Source organism: Anopheles darlingi, chromosome 2 (assembly GCF_943734745.1).
Source record: "Anopheles darlingi chromosome 2, idAnoDarlMG_H_01, whole genome shotgun sequence".
NCBI lineage: Eukaryota > Metazoa > Arthropoda > Insecta > Diptera > Culicidae > Anopheles > Anopheles darlingi.
The window spans coordinates 57,971,321-57,993,869 of record NC_064874.1 but is presented as its reverse complement, the minus strand read 5'-3'; the positions used below and the strand labels follow the sequence as shown (position 1 = coordinate 57,993,869).

Sequence of the window (22,549 nt, the reverse complement as noted above, 5' to 3'; positions counted from 1 at the left end):
GAACATCCACCCAGCCAACCAAATTGAGTGATTTGAAAAAAAAAAAAGTTAGCAGAATCTCGAACATCACAGAAAAGCTCTGATGTTCGAGATTCTGCTAACTTAACATAGGCCATACTGCTAACGAGGGCGTCGTCTGCTAACGGTAAAAACCCACGGTAAAAACCCACTATTAGCACCCCCTCTCACGGGGCACTCACAAATTCATCCATTTTATGGCAGGGTGGAATCATTGGCTGACATCAAAGAATCGGATGAATGCGTGATTGAATGAATCGGCTGAAATGAACACAAATGATCGAAAGGCAGCAAAATGAAATTATCGAGCGGTATTTGATAAGCGTCCGAATCAGGGTATATTGAAAAGGAAAACTTTAAAATGTAAAAGTAAAAGTTTTCCGCTAAAAAAATGATTCTCTAGCAGTGCTAATCGTCGTTGTTTCATATTTCATCGTCTAGCGTCACTTACTTTCCTATGAAAATGGACCGCATTTCTGTTTTAATCGTTCGAATCGTTCGATTCAGATGTAAGTATGGATTGTTTCAGTACACAGTCGTAAACCATTTGGAACAGCATCGTTTCATACATTCCATGTGTTCCATACCGATGCATCAAGCGCATGCGTATTTTCATTTCCGCGTCGTTTATCTGCTGCTATCTGATGCTATCATCGTGATGATGGCTAAATGCGATCCGATTCTACTTCGATGCTCCGATGGATTAACTTCGGTAGCAGCACAAAGCTCATAGCTCTGTTTTTCAATTATTGTTTCGTCAATCGTTCTACAGATAATCATAAGTTAACATTGCATGTATTGGGCGTGCCGCAGAGCGTAAAGATCGTAATCACAAGCCTAATCACAACTTAACGTGACAAATAGTTAGCTGGCCGACATACCCTTTGCGGTTTGTGTTTACATTTTTGGGTGGCTTGTTTTCTTGTCCATGATCTACCCCAAGTTTTTTACCATTTTATGCGACAAACTACTTCAATATTAGTGTAATTACCTGGCGAGGTACGCGAGTACCGGCGCCAGATTCTGTGCCTTGTCGCGCGAAATCGGCAAGGCACCGTCTTCGGTTGGCCGAGCTCAGAAAAAGTACTCAAACAATTTGAAAATGTGGCGAAAATTTGAAAAAGTCTGAGCGAAAACGGATGTACTCGAATGAACTCTTCTGTGTAAGTGTTTGTTGTCTGTTTGATTGTGTGTGTGTGTCTTCTCGCGGGGCATTTTTTGTTGTTATTTTTCCAAGAACGGCTCACGCGGACGGACGCGTTTGTAGTAGTCGGGCCGGGATCGTTTCAAACAGCGTTCGCGCGGAGATATCTCTTATCAGTTGAAGTGTGCCGTTTCAAATCCTGTAAGTCTCATTCAAATAATCAACCGATGGCGTGTCCTGCGGCAGCAGACGCCGCGACGTCCCGATTCCCTCCCGAAAAAGGGTGTGCTGCTCATAGCGAGTAAAAGGATTATTGGTGTGCGTGCCATCCTTGTCCTCCCAGATCCCACCTCCGCGGTTTCTCCTCAGGACCATCCTCGATCATCCCAGACTAAACGAACGAGCTGTATTAATCGAATCCTCAGTTCCGGTTGAATTGCACGACAATATATGTGTTTGTGTGTGGGTGGTGCGTGATAACACGCGGAGTACGCATGCTGCAGAGAGGAACGCGTCGAGTTGAAAGGTCAGGCCTCTGCAGCAGGTGCAGTTGTCCTTGATAGCTCCATCTCGCTCTCGGGACCGGTTTCTTTGTGGCACGACACAACCACTTGCTCCGCCTCTCGTCACGTTCGAATTCGGTCTTTTTCAGTCTTTTACCGACCTGTACTACGGCCGCCTCCTCAGGGCTATCGACCAATGCCCCAAGTATGACGTCAAAATCATTCTTGGGGACTTTAACGCCAAAATCGGTAGGGACTCAGTGTGCCGCCAATACACTGGATGTCACAGTCTACACGAGCACAGCAATGATAACGGTAGCAGGTTGATCAACTTCGCAATCGCGAACGACCTGGTGATCGGAAGTACCAAATTTGCGCGAAGGGATATCCACAAAGCAACGTGGGTATCCTCAAATGGAGCCACTTCCAACCAGATAGATCACGTATTGATCAATCGCCGCAGACAATCGAGTTTGTTAGCTTTTCAGAGCATCAGAGCTTTTCTCAGATGTTGGAGATTCTGCTAACTTTTTTTCCTTCAAATCACTCAATTTGGTTGGTGGGGTGGTTTGCGGGGATCACGAGTTTGACAGTGATGGTCGAGAAAACAAGAGCATTGTGCTTAAAAAATGCAAAATTTTCTTCAAAAATCAAAATTTGAAGGGAAAAATGGACTACAACACTGTGCTGTTGTTTTGGCTTTGAGGTTAGAAACTCGAGTTGCTGTAAAAAAGTAGAATTTTTTAACATTTTTGTGCAGTTTTCATGATTTTCATGATGATTTCGTGGAGATAAGAGTAAATAAGCATCATTAGCAACTCCCGCCTTCATTCCCGTTGAAAAAGTAGTCCGGAAAAGTGTGATTCGAATCACCCTCAAAGAAGGTTTTGTGTCCAAAGTTAGTTTTGTTTTAATCAAGAAATTGAAAGTGCGTTTTCGCTCGTTCGGGAATCCTTGGAAATTCTTGGGAATTCCGTGCAGCTGGTTCGAAAAAATGGCCCTATAAATTGCGGGCCAGAAGCGGCAGGAAAGCCGTAACCGTATTCTGCGTCACGTAAGACCCGACGACGTCACGGCGCGCACTTATTTTTTTTGGTCTGCAGTTTCTGCTGCGTGTCCAACATCGGTATCGGAGTGGTCGGGGCGGTTGGCGGAGCCGCCTTAGGCAATCCTGTTGCGGGCTCGGAGGAAGGGGTATGGAGGACGAGCTGGAAGATAAGATATTATACCAGACACTGTCCAAGTCGCACATGAAGCTGCTCTCGAAGTTCGCCGTGGGCGTTACGCCGTTCAACAGCTCGCTCAGCTACGCGTGGAAGGTGATGCGGGTGTATCTGCTGAAGCCGGAGGTGCTGATCGCCGGCCTGCTGATCTGTCTCTTCGTCCTCTACCTACAAGCGGCCGAAGTATGGAGCCGTGGGTTCATCGGGCGCATCAGCAGCTCGCTCGGTCTGGGCGGCAAGGGCCGATCGGGCAAGCTGGCTCTGCTTGCGTCCGCCGCCGAGAAGCACAGCTGGGACGAACGGACCTCCGGAAGTGCCGTGTACGCCGTTCAAGGTCGCCGTGCAAAGATGGAGGATAGGTAAGGGACCGGCGGCACCGCTAATCGCATCTGCTCAGGCGAATCAATAAGACACTCAGTGATAACGAAAGGCGGCAAGGGAAGCGACCTGCAATCGGCCCGAATCATCCATCCTAACCGGTTATCGTTCCACTTGTTTGCAACATATTGTTTATTTTTAGATAAAACCAAGGCGGGTGTGTGTTTGCGCGGCGCTTTTTCCGTCCTACTGCAACCCAACTGGGTCACGCATTAGCGCGGACGCACTGGCGTCGCTCTTTACGAAATCGAAAATCATTTGCATTGCTCACGATTGTGAACCAGCGTGTTGATAAGCCTTTCTTTGTAAATTACTGCAATTCATTCACATTCTTCCTTGGACTGATCGCAAATCATGGTTCTTTTAGCATGCTGACCCAAATAACTTCCCGTTAATGTGGCTGTATCTCCGATGCGTAGCCGGAAATGCCATACCTGCAGAGTCCATCCTCCATTCTGCCTTTGTTTTCCCTTGTCTGCTGTTTTTTTCCGACGAGTAGTGCAGTTTTATGACGTCATGTCACTTATCTTTGTACGCTTGATCTATTCTGTAGGTTCGTTATTAGTGAGAACATCAACAATAGCGGCATCTCTCTATTTGCGATCTTCGATGGACACGGCGGAGAATATGCGGCTGAGTATGCAAAGAACGTGCTGGTCAGGAACATCCACGACAAGCTGGCTCAATCCTCGGCCATCGCCGATGGTCGGCCGCCAATGGAAGGGTCCAGGAGTGGTGATTGTGACGAGAAAGACAATCGAAAGCAAAAGAAAGCAGAATCCGACACGATGGACAAAGAGGAAGAGAATGAGCGTCACAAGGTGAACCACCACAATGCTCCGGTACCGTCGACCACCGCTTCCGATGGTGTTCAGCGCAGGCAGAGCTTCCGCAAGTCAAAAACGGAAGATGCGATCGGAGTAGGCGGTGCCGGTGGAGCCAACAGCAATCAACAGCTGGAGAACGATCTGCTCAGCAAGTACATGGGCAATGCTTCGCCTGCACGGCAGCAACTGAAGAAGAATCTGCTTAATGGCACCGGTGCGACCACTGCTGTACCGGAAGCGAAACCGAAAACCTACGAAGCTCGATGTTACGTGCAGAATGGGAGTATAAATTTCGGTAAAATCATCACCGACGAGGTACTGGCGGCCGATCATGATCTCGTCGAAGCAGCCCGGAAATTGGTAAGTTAGGAACGTGCTGCGTGAGCTACCATGATGCTAAAACATTGAAAATTTTATGGGGGTCGACAAACACAAAAAATATTTATTTTTAAGCACTTGGATATCATTTATTTTCTACCTTCACTCATTGCGTGATCATTATCAACCGTTATGACCGCGACGACCGTGATGAACGTGATGAGGTCGTCCGTGGTGTCTCTGGCCAAAGGAACCAATGGCAGATTCTGCCTGGTCCTGTCGATTAGATATGGCCAACAGGTCGGCTGACAGAGAGTTGATACGGTTTTGCTGATCGATTATCTGTAAACCGATTGCATTGGTCTCGTCTAAACGGGTCTCAACATTGTCTAGCCGTTGTTCTAGTCGAGTAATATTATCCGCTATACGTTGGTCTCGTTCTTGTAGTGTGCGAACATCGGTTCGTAGCTGCATAATACTGCAAACATATCGGTGGGGTTAGTGCTTCCTTATGATTGATGTGCTACTTATCTATTGGAATAACACAAACCTTTGATCAATCACGCTCAAACGACTCAAGATTAATTCGAACCCGAAACCACTAAAGTATCCTTGATGCATCGGACCGTTTCTTAAAGCATCGTGGATGACGCCTTGAATAGGAACACTTGCGCTCCATGAAATTGCAAATAGTAGAAAAAATAACGTGGCGCAGTTGCACTGGAAAACACTTTGATCAGGCATGATCACTGTGGCGAAGGTCACACCAAACTGAACAGCAATCGCCGTGCCGCGAATTACATTTGCCTGCGAAACGAAGACGTCACGGGCAATCCTTATCGTGACCTTCCAATCGGGGTTGCTTGTAGCCAGCTGTATGCTTCCTCCTATGCCAACGTAAAGGAATACGTGAGAATTCCTGAGGCCTGCCGCGAGAAAGCGCTCACTGCCAGCACCTGGCCGGTTGGTTTGGGTGTGCGTGAGTTTATTAAAATTGATCGTGCGCCTACGCATCCATCCTCACCAATACGTTCCCCGGTGGCTCGTTCCCACGTGGCAGATGCAGCCTACCCAACGCCTGACGGATCTCTCGGAAACAACGGAGAAAATGCTAACTCTACTCTTGTCGATGCGCCACAACACTTCACCTATAATCGTGGCAACAACCGCAATAACCCGATTATTAAATCCCACCAAGCCACACTTGATCGATTTTTTCGGCAGTGACCGGAGTTCCAATAGTAATAACAATATCAACAACAACAACAACAACAACACTACGCACTATTTCAACAAACACACAATACGACAACACGACACCGGTATCGTTACTGGAAACAACAACACTACGCACTATTTCAACAAACTCACGACTCGACAACAGGATTACTACCCGAACGTTCGCGGTTTACGTACAAACTTAATCTCCGTTTATTATCAAAACGTTAGAGGCTTGCGCACAAAGTGCCACGATATCTTTACAAGTTCCATGTCATGCCATCACGATGTTATCGTACTTACGGAAACTTGGCTTGACGACTCGATCCCATCTCCTCAGCTTATGAATCCAGACTATTTAATTTATCGCTATGATAGATGCAGCTTGAACAGTGCCAAAAAACGTGGTGGAGGTGTACTAATCGCGGTCTCATCACATCTACAATCTGTTGCGTGCCCCTCGAACGGGACTATTGAGCAAGTATGGGTTAAGGTTTATCTATCGACTCAGACAATCATGGTTGGTGCCGTCTACCTGCCCCCGGATTTGAACAACAGAACTGAGATACTGGAAACTCTGTGCGCCACGATCGATACAATGAGCGAGAGAGCAAATTGCCTAATTTTTGGCGACTTTAACTACTCCTCTCTGTCCTGGGCCGTCAATACTTCAACCCCCAGCGCATTCCCGGTCATTGATACTCAATACTCACGCATAACTCAGGGTTGTAACCTACTATTGGATCAAATGCACTTCTCTGGATTAACTCAGATCAACAATTGCTTGAATAGCCACAGAGTAATGCTTGATCTAATCTTAGTCAGTACGCCACTCCTTGATAATGTCGCTAATATACAACGGTCCCCGTTCCCGTTGGTACCAGAGGACGCTTACCATCCAGCGATTGAAGCCGAGCTCAATGTACCCGTTGTCCTGGATGATAATCGGGTTCCTCGTCAGGCTCCTACGAACTGCACACTGAACTTCAAACTCCTCAACTACGATCTGCTCGGTCGTCTGCTTGCTGGTACAGATTGGTCATTTCTTTATGAGCACAATCATGTCGACTCTGCCGTCTACGCCTTCAATGATGTCATGGTCAACTTGCTGTCCAGCTGCTGCCCGCGACGTATCACGCGCAGTGGGCCTCCCTGGTCCAACGCACGTCTACGTCGCCTTAAAGCCGTTAATCTATCCTGCTTGCGTTTTCATCGGCGCAAAAGATCACATCGTTCGAAGCTTCGCCTTCACGCTGCCCACAAAGTGTACCGTCGAACAAACAGGTTTCTTCAACAACGCTACCTACGTGGTGTGCAACATGGATTTAAGAAGAATCCCCGCAAGTTTTGGAGTTACGTTAATTCAAAAAGGAAGTCCTGTCGCTTGCCGACTACACTGGAGTATGCCGGACAGCTAGCAGGTACCACGGTGCAGGCTTGTGAATTCTTCGCTGAGAAGTTCTCTGGTCTTTTTGGCTCCACGGCAGAAATTGACCCACAAACTGTCGTCTCAGCTCTCGCTAACGTACCTGCCGACGCATTCTTCTTGGGTGCCTCAGATATCGACACATCATACAATGCTGTACTTAGGGCCATAGCAGCACTCAAGCCTTCCGATAATCCCGGACCTGATGGTATACCTGCCAATGTTCTGAAGAAATGCAACCTATGTCTAGCAGTGCCTCTATCTCGACTCTTCGAGCTCTCGTTTAGCTGCAATACCTTTCCTTCCGTCTGGAAGAGTTCATGGATGTTCCCGGTTCATAAAAAGGGCGAGAAATGTAAGGTGGATAACTACCGTGGAATAACATCCCTTTGCGCTTGCGCCAAAGTGCTGGAAGTGATTGTACGTGATGCTCTCTTCCACCGCTGCAAATCCTATATCTCTCGGCGTCAACACGGTTTCTACCCTGGTCGTTCGGTGGACACCAGTCTCATGGAATTTACGTCAACCTGCCACAGCGCCTTCCTTGCCGGAAAGCAAATTGACGCGATATATACCGACCTTCAATCAGCCTTTGATCGTGTTAATCATATACTGCTCCTGGCCAAACTGGCAAGACTTGGTCTCTCCTCCGACCTGGTTGATTGGTTTTACTCATACCTTGTCAACAGAAAATATAGCGTGCGATTAGAAGGGTTCGAATCCAAATCCTTCATCAGCGTTTCTGGCGTCCCTCAGGGTAGCAATCTTGGTCCCTTACTGTTTTCTATTTTTATTAATGACGTCGTCTGTGTAGTTCCCGAGACTTCTTGCTTATTATATGCGGACGACATGAAAATCTTCAGAGTTATTGACTCAACGCCATCATGCGACTCATTGCAACTACTACTTGACAATTTTAGTCTGTGGTGTGATGTCAACAAAATGTCTGTTGCCGTATCTAAATGTGCGGTTATTACGTTCCATAGGAACACGGCTCCGATTCACCATAAGTATAAGCTACATAACAAGGAGATAAGGCGCGTAAGCGAAATATGTGATTTAGGAGTGATTCTTGACCACAAACTCAAATTTGACCGGCATATCGACTCCACAGTTGCAAAAGCATACAAATCGCTAGGTTTTATTTATCGGCAGGCTCGCGAGTTCCGAGACCCTTTCTGCCTTAAGACCCTATACATTAGTTTTGTGCGTTCGTCTCTTGAGTTTGGTTCTGTCCTCTGGTGTCCCTACGTGGACACATACATTAAAAAGTTAGAATCAGTACAGAGACGTTTCACCAGACTAGCTATACGTTTTACTCCTATGAACAGACTGCCTAGATTGGATTATCGTACTAGATGTTTATTGCTCGGACTACAATCGTTAGAATTCAGACGCAAAATTGCTCAGTGTATGTTTATCTTTAAAGTTTTTTGCAATGAACTTGACGCGCCGGATTTATTAACAATGCTAAAAATGATTGTACCATCACGCGGAACTAGGCAGGGCAATTTCCTAGCTTTAGAAACCCGTAGACAGCTGTATAGCCACAATGAACCTCTTCTGACAGCTATGCGCAATTTTAACACCTTTTATCCGGACCTCGACTTTAACTTACCTTCTCACAGGGTGAAGTCGGATCTATTACTGTTGTATGCCATGTCATAGCGTTAAGTTCCGGTTTAGCATAGGATTTTGTTTGTATATTTTTCTTGTTTCTTTTTATTTATGTTTGTTATAAGTACGTTCCCTCCAGGTGTCACGGCCGTCTGCGGGCCATTCACCTCTGCACCCAATAATAAAATAAAAAAAGGCGACTATAATGAGAAACCACTAAAGTATCCTTGATGCATCGGACCGTTTCTTAAAGCATCGTGGATGACGCCTTGAATAGGAACACTTGCGCTCCATGAAATTGCAAATAGTAGAAAAAATAACGTGGCGCAGTTGCACTGGAAAACACTTTGATCAGGCATGATCACTGTGGCGAAGGTCACACCAAACTGAACAGCAATCGCCGTGCCGCGAATTACATTTGCCTGCGAAACGAAGACGTCACGGGCAATCCTTATCGTGACCTTCCAATCGGGGTTGCTTGTAGCCAGCTGTATGCTTCCTCCTATGCCAACGTAAAGGAATACGGTTTTCATTTTATTGCCAATTTTTTAAGTTTGTCTTTAATTCTCTCATCCCTTGCAATCTTTACCAGGCGGACTTTGCCGGAACGACTGCCCTAATCGCGGTAATTCATCGTAGCAAGCTGATCGTAGCGAATGTCGGCGATTCGCGTGGTGTTATGTGCGATCATAAGGGTAACGCGATACCACTCTCGTTCGACCACAAACCGCAGCAGGTACGCGAACAGAAACGAATCGCCGACGCCGGTGGTTTTATCGCGTTCAAGGGCGTGTGGCGTGTAGCCGGCATTTTGGCGACCTCTCGTGCACTTGGGGACTATCCGCTGAAGGAGAAGAAGTTGGTTATCGCCGATCCGGACGTCCTTTCGTTCGATCTGGTCGATCATAGGTAAATGTAAACATCAGCTTGATGCTTTCAATGCTCCTTACGAGTCTGTCTTTCCTTCTCCTTTCTTTCTAGGCCGCAATTTTTGATCCTGGCATCGGATGGACTCTGGGATACGTTTACAAATGAGGAAGCGGTTGCATTCGTACGTGAACGGCTCGACGAGCCACACTTTGGCGCGAAGAGCATTGCGTTGCAATCGTATAATCGTGGTTCCGTCGACAACATAACGGTGCTGGTGATCGTGCTGAAAAACGGTCGATACGAGGTTGGCTCGTCGAGTGATTGAAGTCCTGCAACACTGCTTAACGTTAGTTTGTTCAATTATTTTGCCTCCGTGGGAGAAAGAGAGAGGGCAGCGATAGGGCAGCTTGATAACTTTTGCTTTTGATTTATTTGTTAACACAGATCTCGTGCATAGCCCTGTTACACTGTGTGATTGACACTAGTGGACAATAGTGTCCCCCTATCAGTGCAGCTTATATTCTGAGTAATTTTTATTTCCATTTAAGTTTATCTCATTCATCCAAAGAAGAAGGCGATAGCAAACCTTTGTGTTTTGTGTTGCCACTAGGTCGTCACTTTTGTTGTTGTGAGTTCGTCCCTTGGTCAGTAAATCTGAATTACAAGTTATAATAGTATGTAGTAAGTGAAGTTTTTCTGCATTATTGTGGCTGCTATCAACAGACGCAACCGAGATACTGTGCAAAAACAATGATCCCTGGCATTAATATAGCGTTTAATAGATTTCTCACTGTGTGCCGCCCTTTCATCTTTAGTTAGATGGCTCGATCGGGAAGTAGTATAGACAATCTTTTCAAAGACGTAAGGTTTTTTTTAATTGGAAGAGCGGATAAAGTTCTTATGTGAACAATTTTTTAATTCTCTTTTAGCTAATTTGATGTCTTTTTACGAGCTCTACACAGAATCGCTGGGAATGACAAAATAAAGATTCCCTTTTTTCTTTGCATTGGAATGAAACATTTGCTCAACATAAAAAGTAAATTGGACATGCATCAATGACAAATGAAGGAATCAGATACTACAACTAGATAGGGTAATTTTGGAACGAAGAATCTAATTGGACACATAAAGACACGGAAAACGGACGAGCTTATGCTTATTGGCGGTATTGGCTGAGCAGCACAGGAAGTTAAAAGATTTCAACTTGAGGGACCTTTTGGGAATGTTGTATCGTATTGGTGGGTGTTTGAGTGGATTTGTGGCTACAGTTGGAGATGGTGCCAAAGCTTAGTACACGTGCTCGACGCACGGGGTGTTGTATCTCTCATTGGGAACAAGTGGTTGAATGATTTTTGAGCGAAAATTTGAACATTTTGGTACATAAGAAATGTCGTAAATCGACACAACAAGACAGCTTGACGAAAGGATGTGGTTAACGTGGGAACCCATTCCGTCAAATTAGTAGCATTAAGAAAAAAAAGATCAGTGTGTTTAAAAGAATGAGGCGATAAAAGCTATCATTGCGCCACGCAACTGTACGATCAAATCATAAGCAACTGATAAGATTTATCGCTGTATTAGCTGATCTGTTGGTTGTTTTATTGGGCAACCATTTCCACTGATAATCGATACCAGGCAACTATAAGGGACACTTACGAACGAGCTCCCCACACGCACCGATTCCCGCGCACACATAATAACACAATTTTTGGATTGAACCAATTTGCAAGTAACCAGTTCCCTTTACCTGCATTGCCTTCTTGCTCCCGTTTTTGTAATTGTACATATCCTTCTCGATGGGTAGCACAAAGCCCGAACACGAATCTTTAATAAAAACTCTTATAAATCCTCTATATGAATGGTTTGCCAGAATAGAAGTAACAGTGGTTATCAATCCGAAATGTTTGCAAAAACACGCCGTTAACATCACCCTAATATCACTAAATGGTATAATCGAGTGCCATAAAAGACCATTACGGTGCGATGACAATTACGACATTCACCGGTACATAATTTAGCTCATTATCGGTTGATTTGTGATAAAAAGGATTGCTGATAACGCATTCATGGTCACTCAAAAGTAAGTTATCAACGTGTTACTTACCTGCTTATCACGCGCTTCAAATGACTAACAGTTTTCAGTTGCTCCAAGAGAGTTGTTTAGCGTTTCCGTTGTAATCCACGATCTCGACCGTCTTTCACGTGCAAGACCAAATATTCTCAGAAGGGCCCTCCTCTCGTTCGCGGATAAGAGCCGTTCTTTATTTTCGGACAGGATCTAGATCTCAGTTATGCATAGTGATCTGGTGCTATGAACTTGCAGCATAAAGTGACTGTTTAGTCGTGATGAAAAATCGGCAAGCGGTAAAGTTCAAGCGATATCTTTGATATCCAGCGGATTGTATTTTATTTGAAGACGGACTTATACAGCATAAATCTAATAAAAGCGAAGACAAGAAATTGTCCATTGATACTTAGGAATCACTGAATCTCAAAACATAACAGTGGTTTAAAAATAATTCGATTTCTAGGCTGGTGGCTATCATTATTTCAAAACTGCTGCATAGATTCTGTTTTAAATTTTAACACTCGTAACTCAGTAAAAAAGGAATCACCTGTTTAGTCAACTGTTTTTGTTTTTTTCAGCATTATATTTATTGTTTACTCGTAGTCTAATATGTTATTTGATTAATTCATATTATTCATTAATGTCGTTTAAATAAACTTAAAGCATGTTGTCGAAGTAATTTGGGTTCCATAACGAATTTTCCACAGGCCAGAGGACGGAACGTCATCACAGGAGTTGTACACTATTGCAGAGAATGCGGTTGATTCAATTGGTTTCACTGATAATTACTAATATTTCCAGCACTGCTTACCTTTTTGGTAGATATTGGTTGTTGTTTCGATAGGATTGTTGTACGCTGTACGTTCCAGTATTTGTATCAGATGTTTCATTTGCTGATCGGTATTCTGCTGAAATGCTATTAGTTTAGCAAAACATAAGATTGAAAATAAGACCAATTTGATCCATGCCATCTCGCAACAGAAAGTGTTTTGTAGCTCTACCTTGAACTCTCTTATCCAGCTGTTCATTTGCTAAAACCACCTTACTAACACTTGCTTCCAGAGTTTTCAGGTGGTCTTTGTAATTGTCGATACTCTGTAGGACGCTAGTCATTTTTTCATTTAATTTTGGTTCCATACCGTCTAGCCGGTTCGTGAATATGTTCTGAAGAGATTCCAGTTTGCTTTGCTTATCAGCATTCTGATTGGCTAGGGTGGTCCTGTCTCTTTGCATACTCTGTTCAATGGTCTTGAGTCGTTCTGCCAGCAATTCTATTTCTTTTCTCAAAGCCACTGTTTGAGATTGTTTGCTAACATTATCTGCTAGTTGCGATATGCTGAAATCGTTAAAAAACTGTGGCCATTAGTGAGAATACCGATGGGACTACTTTGAAACTAACCTTCCGCGCACTTCACTAAGTTGGTTCTGCAATAGCTCAAAAGTAAAACCATGTGCCCAGGGCTTATTTGAATCCGTTTCTAATTCGCAAGAATGTTCACAAACTAATAACATAACTATGATCAAACAACACCAATCGTGAGCAGACATGTTCACGAATCTTTCGGTTTTTCGGAACTGAAGCGATTTGTATTCTTGAGCTGCTGGCACGTTGTTATCAGTGATGTTTTACCATTCTCTATCATGTTTTATTTCACTGAATAAAGCATAATGCGGAAGTCCCAGAATAAATATATTAGCAATGTGCGCATGTTGCTATTAATTTGATAACACAGTACCACACGAATGTTCTGAAGCAGTAATGTTCGTTCACCTACGAATAAGTAGAGTCCGTCAAAATTGTGCACGTGGTCTTTTAAGAGAATAAAAGTCCTCGAATTGCACAACCCTATACCAATTTGAAAGTCCTTTTTTGCTTTAAGAAGATAAAGTTTTACATGAGCTAATCAAATGTCATGAAAACATGCAACATGTGGTGCCACAACATTTTTTCGAATTCGACCGAAAGTTCATTGCACACCGGTTTGTGTTTGCTACAATGTATTTAATTGTAAATCGTTATCTTAACGTCATGAGCGATAAAGAATATTGTCAATCACTAGCGTGAGCATGATGGCAACAAAGAAGTCAATTTTCATAAAGGCATGTTACAGGGTATGGTTATCTGATAATATGCCAACCACATACTGTTACTGCACTCGCAGCAAATGGAATTTTATCGTTAATTGTCCACATTGATTTGATTGCACCTAATTCCATTATTTGTGTATGTATGGAACTGTTGGAATTTGATTGAACGATTGTTCATGAGGGACGCAGTCATGGACATGTCAAACAGATATCAGGTAATTCAACGAAGAACTCGATGGTTTGCGATTTTTGCTATGAACAATTTACTGCGTGTATATATATTCTGCGTATATATATATATAATATATACGTGTAACTTGAACTGTGGTGTAACTTGAATATTGCGCTCGGGAAAAAACTGAAAACATATCTCAATTATTTACTTCGACTACTTGGTTGGATATTTGGTTGTAATTTAAAATGCACAAAATTGATTTTTGTTGAATTGTTGGCTCCATTCAATTCCGAGAAATCAGATCATTTTTTGAATACCTTGCTTTTCTATTTTTACAATTTAGGTAGACTTTTGTTTTGAACTCTGTTGTTTATAAATTTCTTTATGATGTGCAATTGACGATTGCGTGTAGTTCGCGTGGTAATGGTACCATCATCTATAATGTAAGTAATAATTTTTTTTTTACCGAATACCGACATATTCAATGTCACTTTTCTTCCTACCTACACGTCAATCATATGCACACCGATGCGGCTACAATATTAATACTGTTACAAAATGCTTTCTCTATACATAGCAGAGCGATAACACACCAAACAAACGATACGACGCAAAGACTACTACTTTCACTGGCTCAACGGTTAGTGGTCAAACCTATCACCAACACATGGCGATGGAGACGCTTTGTAGCTCGTAGAAAAAAGTATTCGGTGGGCCGGTTCATCGACACCCCCAGCTGTTTATATTGTTGATGAGCGTGTTGTGCTTCGAGTGCCGCCCCCCGGGTATGCCTTTGTGTCAACGATTGTATTCCGTTCGCGGTTTATGAGACGGCCTGTTGCTGCTGTGTACTAGTGGATGAAGGTAGGGATTAGTGCGAGGGCGATAAGGTAGGTTATGGATGGATGGATGGATGGACGGACAACACAAAGTAGCTTCTCGCACCAAGCCCAGTGTGTTGTTTACATCCAATCTCATGCCCTTCGGTTTAGCGGACCTAGCAACCTCTGTTGTTGAAGGTGATGTTTTGGTCGTCTCGATGATGGCGCAAACCGCGTCGCTTGCTTGCGGTGTGGGTGTGATTGCGATGACTACGCGAGCGCGCGCGTGTATGGTGATCTCCCATGGGAGTGAGTGTAGGCAACGTGATCGAGACACACGGGGGGTATAGTGTCGCCTTTGGCCCCGTATCGTAGCAGCGTCATCGTAACTGATCGACGGTGCAGCGTTGGGTGACTGTTTTTCGGTAAGCCGCCATTCGTCTCGTAACCTTTCTGATCGCAAGACAACGCAAGACAAGTGAACTACGCCGCGCAATCGTCTATCTGTTCGCCATTTTGGGCGTCGAAATGTGTGTTTACTTTTGTGCATAGTTTAGAAAGAAATCAGAAGCGAAATCAGTTCTTACTATTTACCTGTTGTGTATCTGAAACAGCTGATAATAATTTTCAATAATTCAGGTGAGAGAATAACTCAATAGTTAGTTCGTTGAATCGTTGGCTCAAGCTAACTATTGGCAAAGATAATCAGCTCGGTGTCGTATAAAGTTAAAACCCTTGACCTACATTGTAACGTTTGGATGGATATGCGTGCAGCTGTACATCTACACTCATATAGTTTTATGCGATAAGAAATGCTATCAAGTGCGGCATTTTTTTGGGCGTGTTTTGTTCGAAATCAGTGAAACCAGTTGCTCCAGTCCATGATTACATTATGCCGTCGTTATCAGCATCCAAGCCACACGACTGCTGTCTTGGATCGTCACAGCTAAACAAAGGGACGGAAAAGGAATTTAAGGCAATGATAACAATTGATCGGTGCGAACCACCAACCGTCAACCGTTATATCTACGCGTCCTTATCAGTTCTGCTGTTATCGTGAGGTTGGGTTTCATTTGTTGTCAGCGTATTTTACCCGAATTGCTTTACTGGTTTGATGCGGTTCTCAAGGTTCACCCATCGCGATTTGTTGTTTATCGTCGAAGCAGCTGTTTTTGTTGTGTTCTATTGTTATGAGCTTCTTATCAGTCCCTAACAGATTGATTGAACAACAGCGGCATCAGCTTCCCCGGGATCAATTATGTCATCAGTTTAACATTTGTTCTGGCCAGCATGTTTATGTCGTCGAGGGCTGCTGATGGCAATGTGCTCAACCTTGATCATGCACGAGATGGGTTCCCGTTTCGAGTGAAACGAAAACAGCTGTCCTAAATCTGGATTGCGTGTTGTATATATGAAGCAGAAGGTGCCCTCTAGCTTGTAATAGTTTGTAGCTCGGTTATAATTGATTTTAAGAGCATTTTAGAGCAAGAACCAACTTGAAGAAAAAAATTTAACGTTGTTATGAGATGTGAGTAAGTGATTTTTTGGAAATAGAAATAGAGTTCATAGTTTATGCCATTTGGTAAAATTTATATTCATGTTTTGAAGAACTTAAGTTAATAAAAACTAGTTATTACAAGGCTTTTACAAGCGAAACTAGAATGTTGAACCCTATTTAGTTTTTCGGGATTTTAGTATTGGAAGCGAAACACTAAGGGTGTTAACTTGCTTCTTCAGAATCTAGATCGGCTCCACTATTAATACATTGGAAATAAAAAAAAATCTGTACTGTTTCTTCTGTACTGATTCCGGCTTCTAATCTCTGAGAGGTTCCGTCACCTTTGTGCCTTTTTGCAAAAGGAGATTGTTGCATCCAAGCGAAAGAGCATTGTGCCAGTTACTTCTGCGTTCCATGAACCCACAGGGCCTTTATTATCGGTAACGGTTCAGGATCAGCTGCGTTAGCTATGCTGTAATAACTGATACCAAGCAGACAGCTGCTCAACAGCTGAATAGCTAGAATCACCCAACAACGTGTTCGCTGGGGTCCCTATCAGCTGTTCTGGGACTTTGCTCTTACTTAGTTGCCTTGCATGTGAACTTCTCAGATTGTTTCATTTGTCTGCGTGATTATAGAACTTTTCCTCAAGTTCTACCATTACGGTCGGTTGGATCCGGTTCGCTATTGACCCTGACTGCTTTTGAATATTCTTTATAGGGTGTCTCTTTTCCTCCCATTATCACCATGCTCTTAGCCGTGAGAATGTCCGTAAAAGAAAGCTTCACCAGATTGATAACCGTGGAAAAGTAAAGTATTTAGAGCTGGCTTCATTTGATTTCGCCCGCAGTTAAATTGTGGATGTGCAGCAGTGCGGTGGTGATCAACGAACTCCAGACAATATGAGCGCTGTGACAGTTCTGGATGGTGGCTTTGCCACACAGCTCTCGGTGCACGTTGGAAAGAGTATTGATGGAGATCCACTGTGGAGTGCTCGGTTCAACGCTACCAATCCAAACGCTGTGTTTCGGACGCATCTGGACTTTCTGGAGGCAGGTGCTGAAGCGATCATGACCAATACGTACCAGGCCAGTATCGAAGGATATGGCGAGCATCTACATCTCAACGAAGACGCCAGTTTGAACCTGATCAAGTCGACGGTACGTGTAGCGCAGATGGCCCGGACTCGATTTCTGGCTTCACGAGTGAGCACCAATCAACCACGCACCACACCATTGCTGGTGGCTTCGATAGGACCGTATGGAGCACATCTACACGATGGATCGGAGTATACGGGTAGCTATGCGACCACGGTATCGCCAGATACGATCCAAAAGTGGCATCGACCCAGAATCGATGCCTGTGTCGAGGCAGGCGTCGATGTGCTCGGGATTGAGACGATTCCGTGCAAGGTAAAATGACACGATTACAGTAAAGCTCTAGGCACAAACGAGAGCAATCAGTTTAATCTATCTGCTTCATTATTGTGCAGATGGAAGCTGCAGCACTGTTTGATATGATGTGTGAAGAGTATCCTAGCGTGCGATTCTGGATCTCGTTCCAATGCAAGGACAATCTACACCTGGCCAATGGTGAGCTCTTCAGCGAGACAGTGAACTCACTCTGGGCTAGGGCACGTGCAAGGCGTAACAAGACTTTGCTGGCGCTAGGTGTCAACTGTGTACATCCACAGATCGTAACGCCACTGTTTAAGAGTGTAAACGAGCAGAAGGCACCCGAGGTTCGCATTCCCCTCATTGTCTATCCAAACTCGGGCGAAATCTATACCGTTGAAGAGGGGTATGTTCGTGATCGCAACTGAAGAACGGGTGATGTGATTGCTTTACTAATGGTTGCACCGTTACAGATGGCAGGGTAAGGAAGACTGTGTTCCTCTAGAGCACTATGTACCCCAGTGGGTTGAGCTTGGTGCGCGGTTTATAGGTGGATGCTGCAGAACCTACGCTCGAGACATTCAGCGCATCAAGCAGGCTGTGGAAACTATCGCCGAGAAATCACATCAATGATTCTTCAAAGACTTCCAGCCTATTGGCTATGATAGTTTTATTCAATTTTATATACTAGACTTATTCTTAGATATTAACGACAATCACCATTTATGTAGTATCGATTCTGATGTTATTTGATTTCATGTTGCATCGTGTGTCGTTCGAACTTCGTAGAATCGCGCTGGGAGCCATTATCAACCAAGAGATGCATGTTGTACCAAGAAGATTGTAACGATTTTTCCAACTGTTTTATCGTCTAAAGTGGTTTTCATTAAAGATATCCGAAATACTTTTCCTAAGGGAATACATCACGCCAGGCGAATACACAAATCTTGGACACGGATTCTGGACCATTCTACAGACTAATGATGATAGGCTGGACTAACGGAGCACGTGGACGAAAATGGCACATCTGTTATTCGTTATCTTAAACTCGAATTTTGTTACACGAACCGCAGATAAAGTTTTTTGTAGCCCCGCCACCAATAGCGTAGGATATAATCTTTTTTGTCCATTCCATTCCTGGCTTCAATTCATGACTTACAATCTCGTTTGTCTCGTTCATTCAGACCCTATACACTTTACAGGCTAGCGTAGCAAAAAGTAAGGGTGCACAGTAGTAGGAACACGAGAGCACAGAAAATCAATATGTCCGGACCGTCATCACAAACCCCGACCTCGATATGTCACGAGTTTTTTCGATGTATTCGATGATATCGAACAAAGATATACACATCCATTGCTCAAACCAGACCCCAGACGGTTTGAAGTGGGTTGGATGGTTATTTTGGTTGCTCTCACACATAAACATCGCCATGCTCCCTGCTTGGGGCCGGTCAGTACACTATCTTCAGCTGGGCACGTGTGACTTCGGAAGTTGGCGGCCATAGCTTACTTCCCCTCATTGGCATCGCGATCGGTTCGGGACCGGGATGCTTATAAACAAATGCCCCTCCAGGAGGAGGTTGTAATGCGGCACCATTTGGGACGCCGTGACAAGGACATCCAACACGCCGAACGGCTTCGTCTAGCGTCGGATGGCGCTTGCGTCCTTGAGCCGTAAGCTCCGAGAGAGAATAATGTACTGGGAGAGCGATCCCTGGAACCAGCAACCACCGGTAGTCCTTGGACGACTGTTGACTGAACAGGTTCACTATACTCCAAGGAACCAGGAGACAGTTCCGATTCTTTGGAAAGACGACAAACTGTATCCGGCGCTCGTGCTGCAGTAGCCATGACCTCTATGGTCCTCTTTAGCCATCACAATATTCGTTGTCGTTTTCGAGTTTTCCAAGGTGTTCGTATCATCACGGTACATCAGCAGTTCGGCAAGTGGATCGAAGGGAAAGTGTTGGGTGTTCTTGCTGTAAACGAAAAATAGTCTGTGGTGACAAATTGGTTAGTTTTCCATCTAGATTGTAGTATTTGAAGAACAGAGAGAGAGGGCTCTGTAGGAATGCCATTTTGTGTATTGGTGAAGGATGATGAATGAAGTTATATCGTCAGTCTCGACACTCGGAATAAATCGATAAATTGACTGCAAATCAATCGTCTGCGCTGCTGAAGTAAACAGTTGGAGGTAGTTTTATAACCAATACTGTCCGTTAGTGAATAAATCAGATTAGTTTAGATTGGATATCTGCTGTTCTAGTGGTTCCTCCGTCCACTCAGACGGACTGAAGCGAATGGAACCAATCGTAACGGAACGTAAAGCGGATCCGATAAGCGATATATTTATTTGGTGGGGACTAAACTGTTTTTGATTGGTTTTTAATCGAATTTTCTATCAGAAAACTTTCAAAGTGCAAAAGGTTTCCCCCTTTGCTACATGGGAAAGCTACATGGCTTTCAGATGTAGTATAGTTTGTAGTCCATCGGAAGCATAGTCTCCTGACAAAACAACTATTCCAGTTATCTGCTGGGGTATCGTTTCCGTTGCGGCGTTTCGGGCTAACCGGTATCACCAGTACAATATGAGCATCCTTTGTAAGCAGAGACAAGGGCCATGACCCTCCTCTAACTTTGTTTGACAGTTTTCTGCAAACAAAGCAAAAGGCCTCGAAGTCTCAAGTTTGCTGTAAAGGCGTTGGTCAGCAAAGACTAGCGATGGATCGATCGAGCGCGACACAGTCGGATATTTTTACTTTATTTCCAGTAAATATTATTTTACTGTAGCCGTAACATTAGTGTTATGGGATTTCACGATATCTTGCTTGAGTTACCCAACCTAAGGTCCATAAAACGAAGCTTTAGTTTTTCTCCTCGATATTTGATTTAATATGTTGGTGTACCGAATGATTCAATAAATTCATCGCCCGTATTTACTTTGTACAAACTCATTGTTTGTAGTAGAATTACGGCTGCGGTGTTCTTCAATTGGGCATCATATCAGTTCCTTTTGAAAAGTGCTTGCTGGAGCGTATTTTATTCCACTCAATGATGTACCTTATTTATCTGACGTAATTCATTTTTCTGGAAGGAACGCAGTTGTCTCTGCCTTTAATGCGACAGAAAAAAAAGTTGGCCTTTAATTTGAATTTTCAGCAACGATTGAGTAAAACGCATCACTGAAATTGAGGAGAAAGAACAGGAAAATCGGAATATGATTTGCGATACAAATAATCCCGAGTTAAGCGATTTCATTTATGTAGCCGCTGCCGCTTGTTGATGACGTTGATGATAATGATGGCAAGTGGAACGAGAGTTTCGAATATGCCGACGGCGTTGATGATAAGTGTTCTTCGTCTCTTTCGCCGGCAAATTCATGCTTGACTTGGTTTTCACGCTCGTCGAATATCAATTACGTGCTTATTAGCACTAACGGTATGTATCGGACCGTGCAATTGTTTGTATAGCCCACTCTACACAGCAATATATAAATAAATTGTAAGCGGCTTCTTTCTGCTTCCAACCTTCAAGTAAAACACATTTCGACTGAAATTAATAACGCCATCCGAAAGCCCCACACTTTCTAACTGGAAGGTATTCCATTTTAAAATCATAAAAATATTCTTTTCAATAATCGTTCCTTGGGAGTCGCAAACCATTCGAATTCTGTTGTATATAGCTGTGTGTGTGTATCTCGAGTATGTTTTGTTAAATCAACCACAGACAGAAAAACTTCCCATGACCAATCTGCATATGAATGCGGTTTTCATAAACATCACAAGCGCGATGATTGTCAAAACTGGAGGATGATTCTCACGATTGTATTCCATGTTGCTTGTGTTAAGCTACTTGTCAGGGAGGTAAATCCCTTTGATAACGGGCCGGTTCCCGTCGATTGCTCCTGGGGTTTTGTGGAGTAATCCGTCACTACCGCCACTGCCATGGCAAATCCGGAATCGTTTGGTGGTTTGTGGCTACAAAGACAGTCCTGGATTTGATCCCTTAACTTCTAATGGCTCTGTGGATTCGAGTGTCCTCCACACAATAATGCGGTCAGCTTAACTTTTTGCAGGACCTTTTTTCCCTCGACCGCTAATGTCCCCGGGGGCTCGTCGCACCTTTGAGTCATTGGTCTCATATTTGTTGAAATATTTATGGAATGGGCACCATGCTCTCCACATCCGGCATATCGTTGCAGTGCTTGGAAGCGTCGCGAACTCTAGAAAGCGGTCACTGAGGATGGCGGATTGCCGGTGGCGGCGTTGGTGGACGATTGCATAAATCACGGCGTCCAATGGCGCGCGTAATCATTATGCAGAGCATAGTTGGCCGTTTGGCCAGCCGCGAAAAGAAGCCCGAGCTCCGGGTCCGGTACATTCTCATGATAATTTTATCGTCTGGTTGTCCGGTTTTGCGAGGATGGCTTTCCGTTAGTTGCATGGAGCACCATGTGGTCACCAGTACTATTGATCAGGAATGTAAGAAATTTAGATGAACGAGGGAGAGATGATAAATCGCGGAGACTCTCCGTCTTCTGTCTGTGTCTCGGAATTCGTTTGCGGTCATTTGAACCTACTGGTCTTGTGTACCCAATTCGATTATTGGTGCAATGGCCACTAAAAACTGTATATGGTGCACTTACCACGAACGCCATTTGGCGTCCTCGGTTGAAATTAAAGCGTTTTTTCACGTGACTTCTCCTCTGGCAACTCGTGTCAAAATTGCATGAACCGCGTGTAGTCGGTATGGCCTTCTTCTGGAACTCCAAACGGGTTTTACGCTCCTCGTAGAGCGATTACCTTCCTTCCTGCAAAGGTTTAAATTGTCGGTGGCTTTGACGTACACAGAAATAGTACGAAAACTTTTCTCAGAGCCACACAATCTGTGGTCCGTGCAAGGTAGGTTTCTGTGTGGGGAGGCCTTGCAGCGAGTCGTTTCACCTTCCGGAACGTCAACTAAA

The 22,549-nt window shown here is 44.1% G+C and overlaps 4 protein-coding genes across 9 annotated transcripts; 2 read left to right on the top strand and 2 right to left on the bottom strand.

The window, feature by feature from the left end:
• The first annotated feature begins 2,358 nt into the window (after positions 1-2,358).
• On the top strand, positions 2,359-11,395 carry LOC125951680 (protein phosphatase 1L). 2 transcript variants are annotated; one of them, XR_007468788.1, is made up of 5 exons: positions 2,359-3,247; positions 3,820-4,453; positions 9,265-9,581; positions 9,654-10,403; positions 10,472-11,395. XR_007468788.1 is itself a non-coding variant. In XM_049680651.1 (4 exons), exons 1-4 carry the CDS (start codon positions 2,862-2,864, stop codon positions 9,865-9,867), a joined length of 1,551 nt encoding a protein of 516 aa, XP_049536608.1. In that variant the 5' UTR covers positions 2,359-2,861; the 3' UTR covers positions 9,868-11,395. The 2 variants fall into 2 exon arrangements, 1 of the variants encoding a protein (XP_049536608.1); XM_049680651.1 differs by having other exon boundaries at positions 9,654-11,395.
• On the bottom strand, positions 4,489-5,330 carry LOC125951681 (uncharacterized). The gene is made up of 2 exons (XM_049680652.1): positions 4,962-5,330; positions 4,489-4,889 (listed from the first exon to the last, which is right to left on the bottom strand). Exons 1-2 carry the CDS (start codon positions 5,153-5,155, stop codon positions 4,595-4,597), a joined length of 489 nt encoding a protein of 162 aa, XP_049536609.1. The 5' UTR covers positions 5,156-5,330; the 3' UTR covers positions 4,489-4,594.
• Positions 11,396-12,251: 856 nt separating the features above from the next.
• Positions 12,252-13,183, bottom strand: LOC125952472 (uncharacterized). Its single transcript, XM_049681940.1, has 4 exons — positions 13,010-13,183; positions 12,612-12,946; positions 12,422-12,526; positions 12,252-12,352 (listed from the first exon to the last, which is right to left on the bottom strand). The coding sequence occupies exons 1-4, from the start codon at positions 13,156-13,158 to the stop codon at positions 12,258-12,260; spliced, it is 684 nt and encodes a 227-aa protein (XP_049537897.1). The 5' UTR covers positions 13,159-13,183; the 3' UTR covers positions 12,252-12,257.
• Positions 13,184-14,614: 1,431 nt separating this feature from the next.
• LOC125959750 (homocysteine S-methyltransferase-like) lies at positions 14,615-18,595 on the top strand. Of its 5 annotated transcripts, XM_049692667.1 has the most exons (5): positions 15,000-15,333; positions 16,913-16,959; positions 17,043-17,604; positions 17,685-17,992; positions 18,060-18,595. In XM_049692667.1, the coding sequence occupies exons 3-5, from the start codon at positions 17,095-17,097 to the stop codon at positions 18,217-18,219; spliced, it is 978 nt and encodes a 325-aa protein (XP_049548624.1). In that variant the 5' UTR covers positions 15,000-15,333; positions 16,913-16,959; positions 17,043-17,094; the 3' UTR covers positions 18,220-18,595. The 5 variants fall into 5 exon arrangements, with proteins under 5 accessions (XP_049548627.1, XP_049548626.1, XP_049548624.1 ...); XM_049692670.1 differs by lacking the exons at positions 15,000-15,333; positions 16,913-16,959 and adding an exon at positions 14,615-14,737; XM_049692669.1 differs by lacking the exon at positions 16,913-16,959 and having other exon boundaries at positions 14,987-15,119.
• The last annotated feature ends 3,954 nt before the right edge of the window (positions 18,596-22,549 follow it).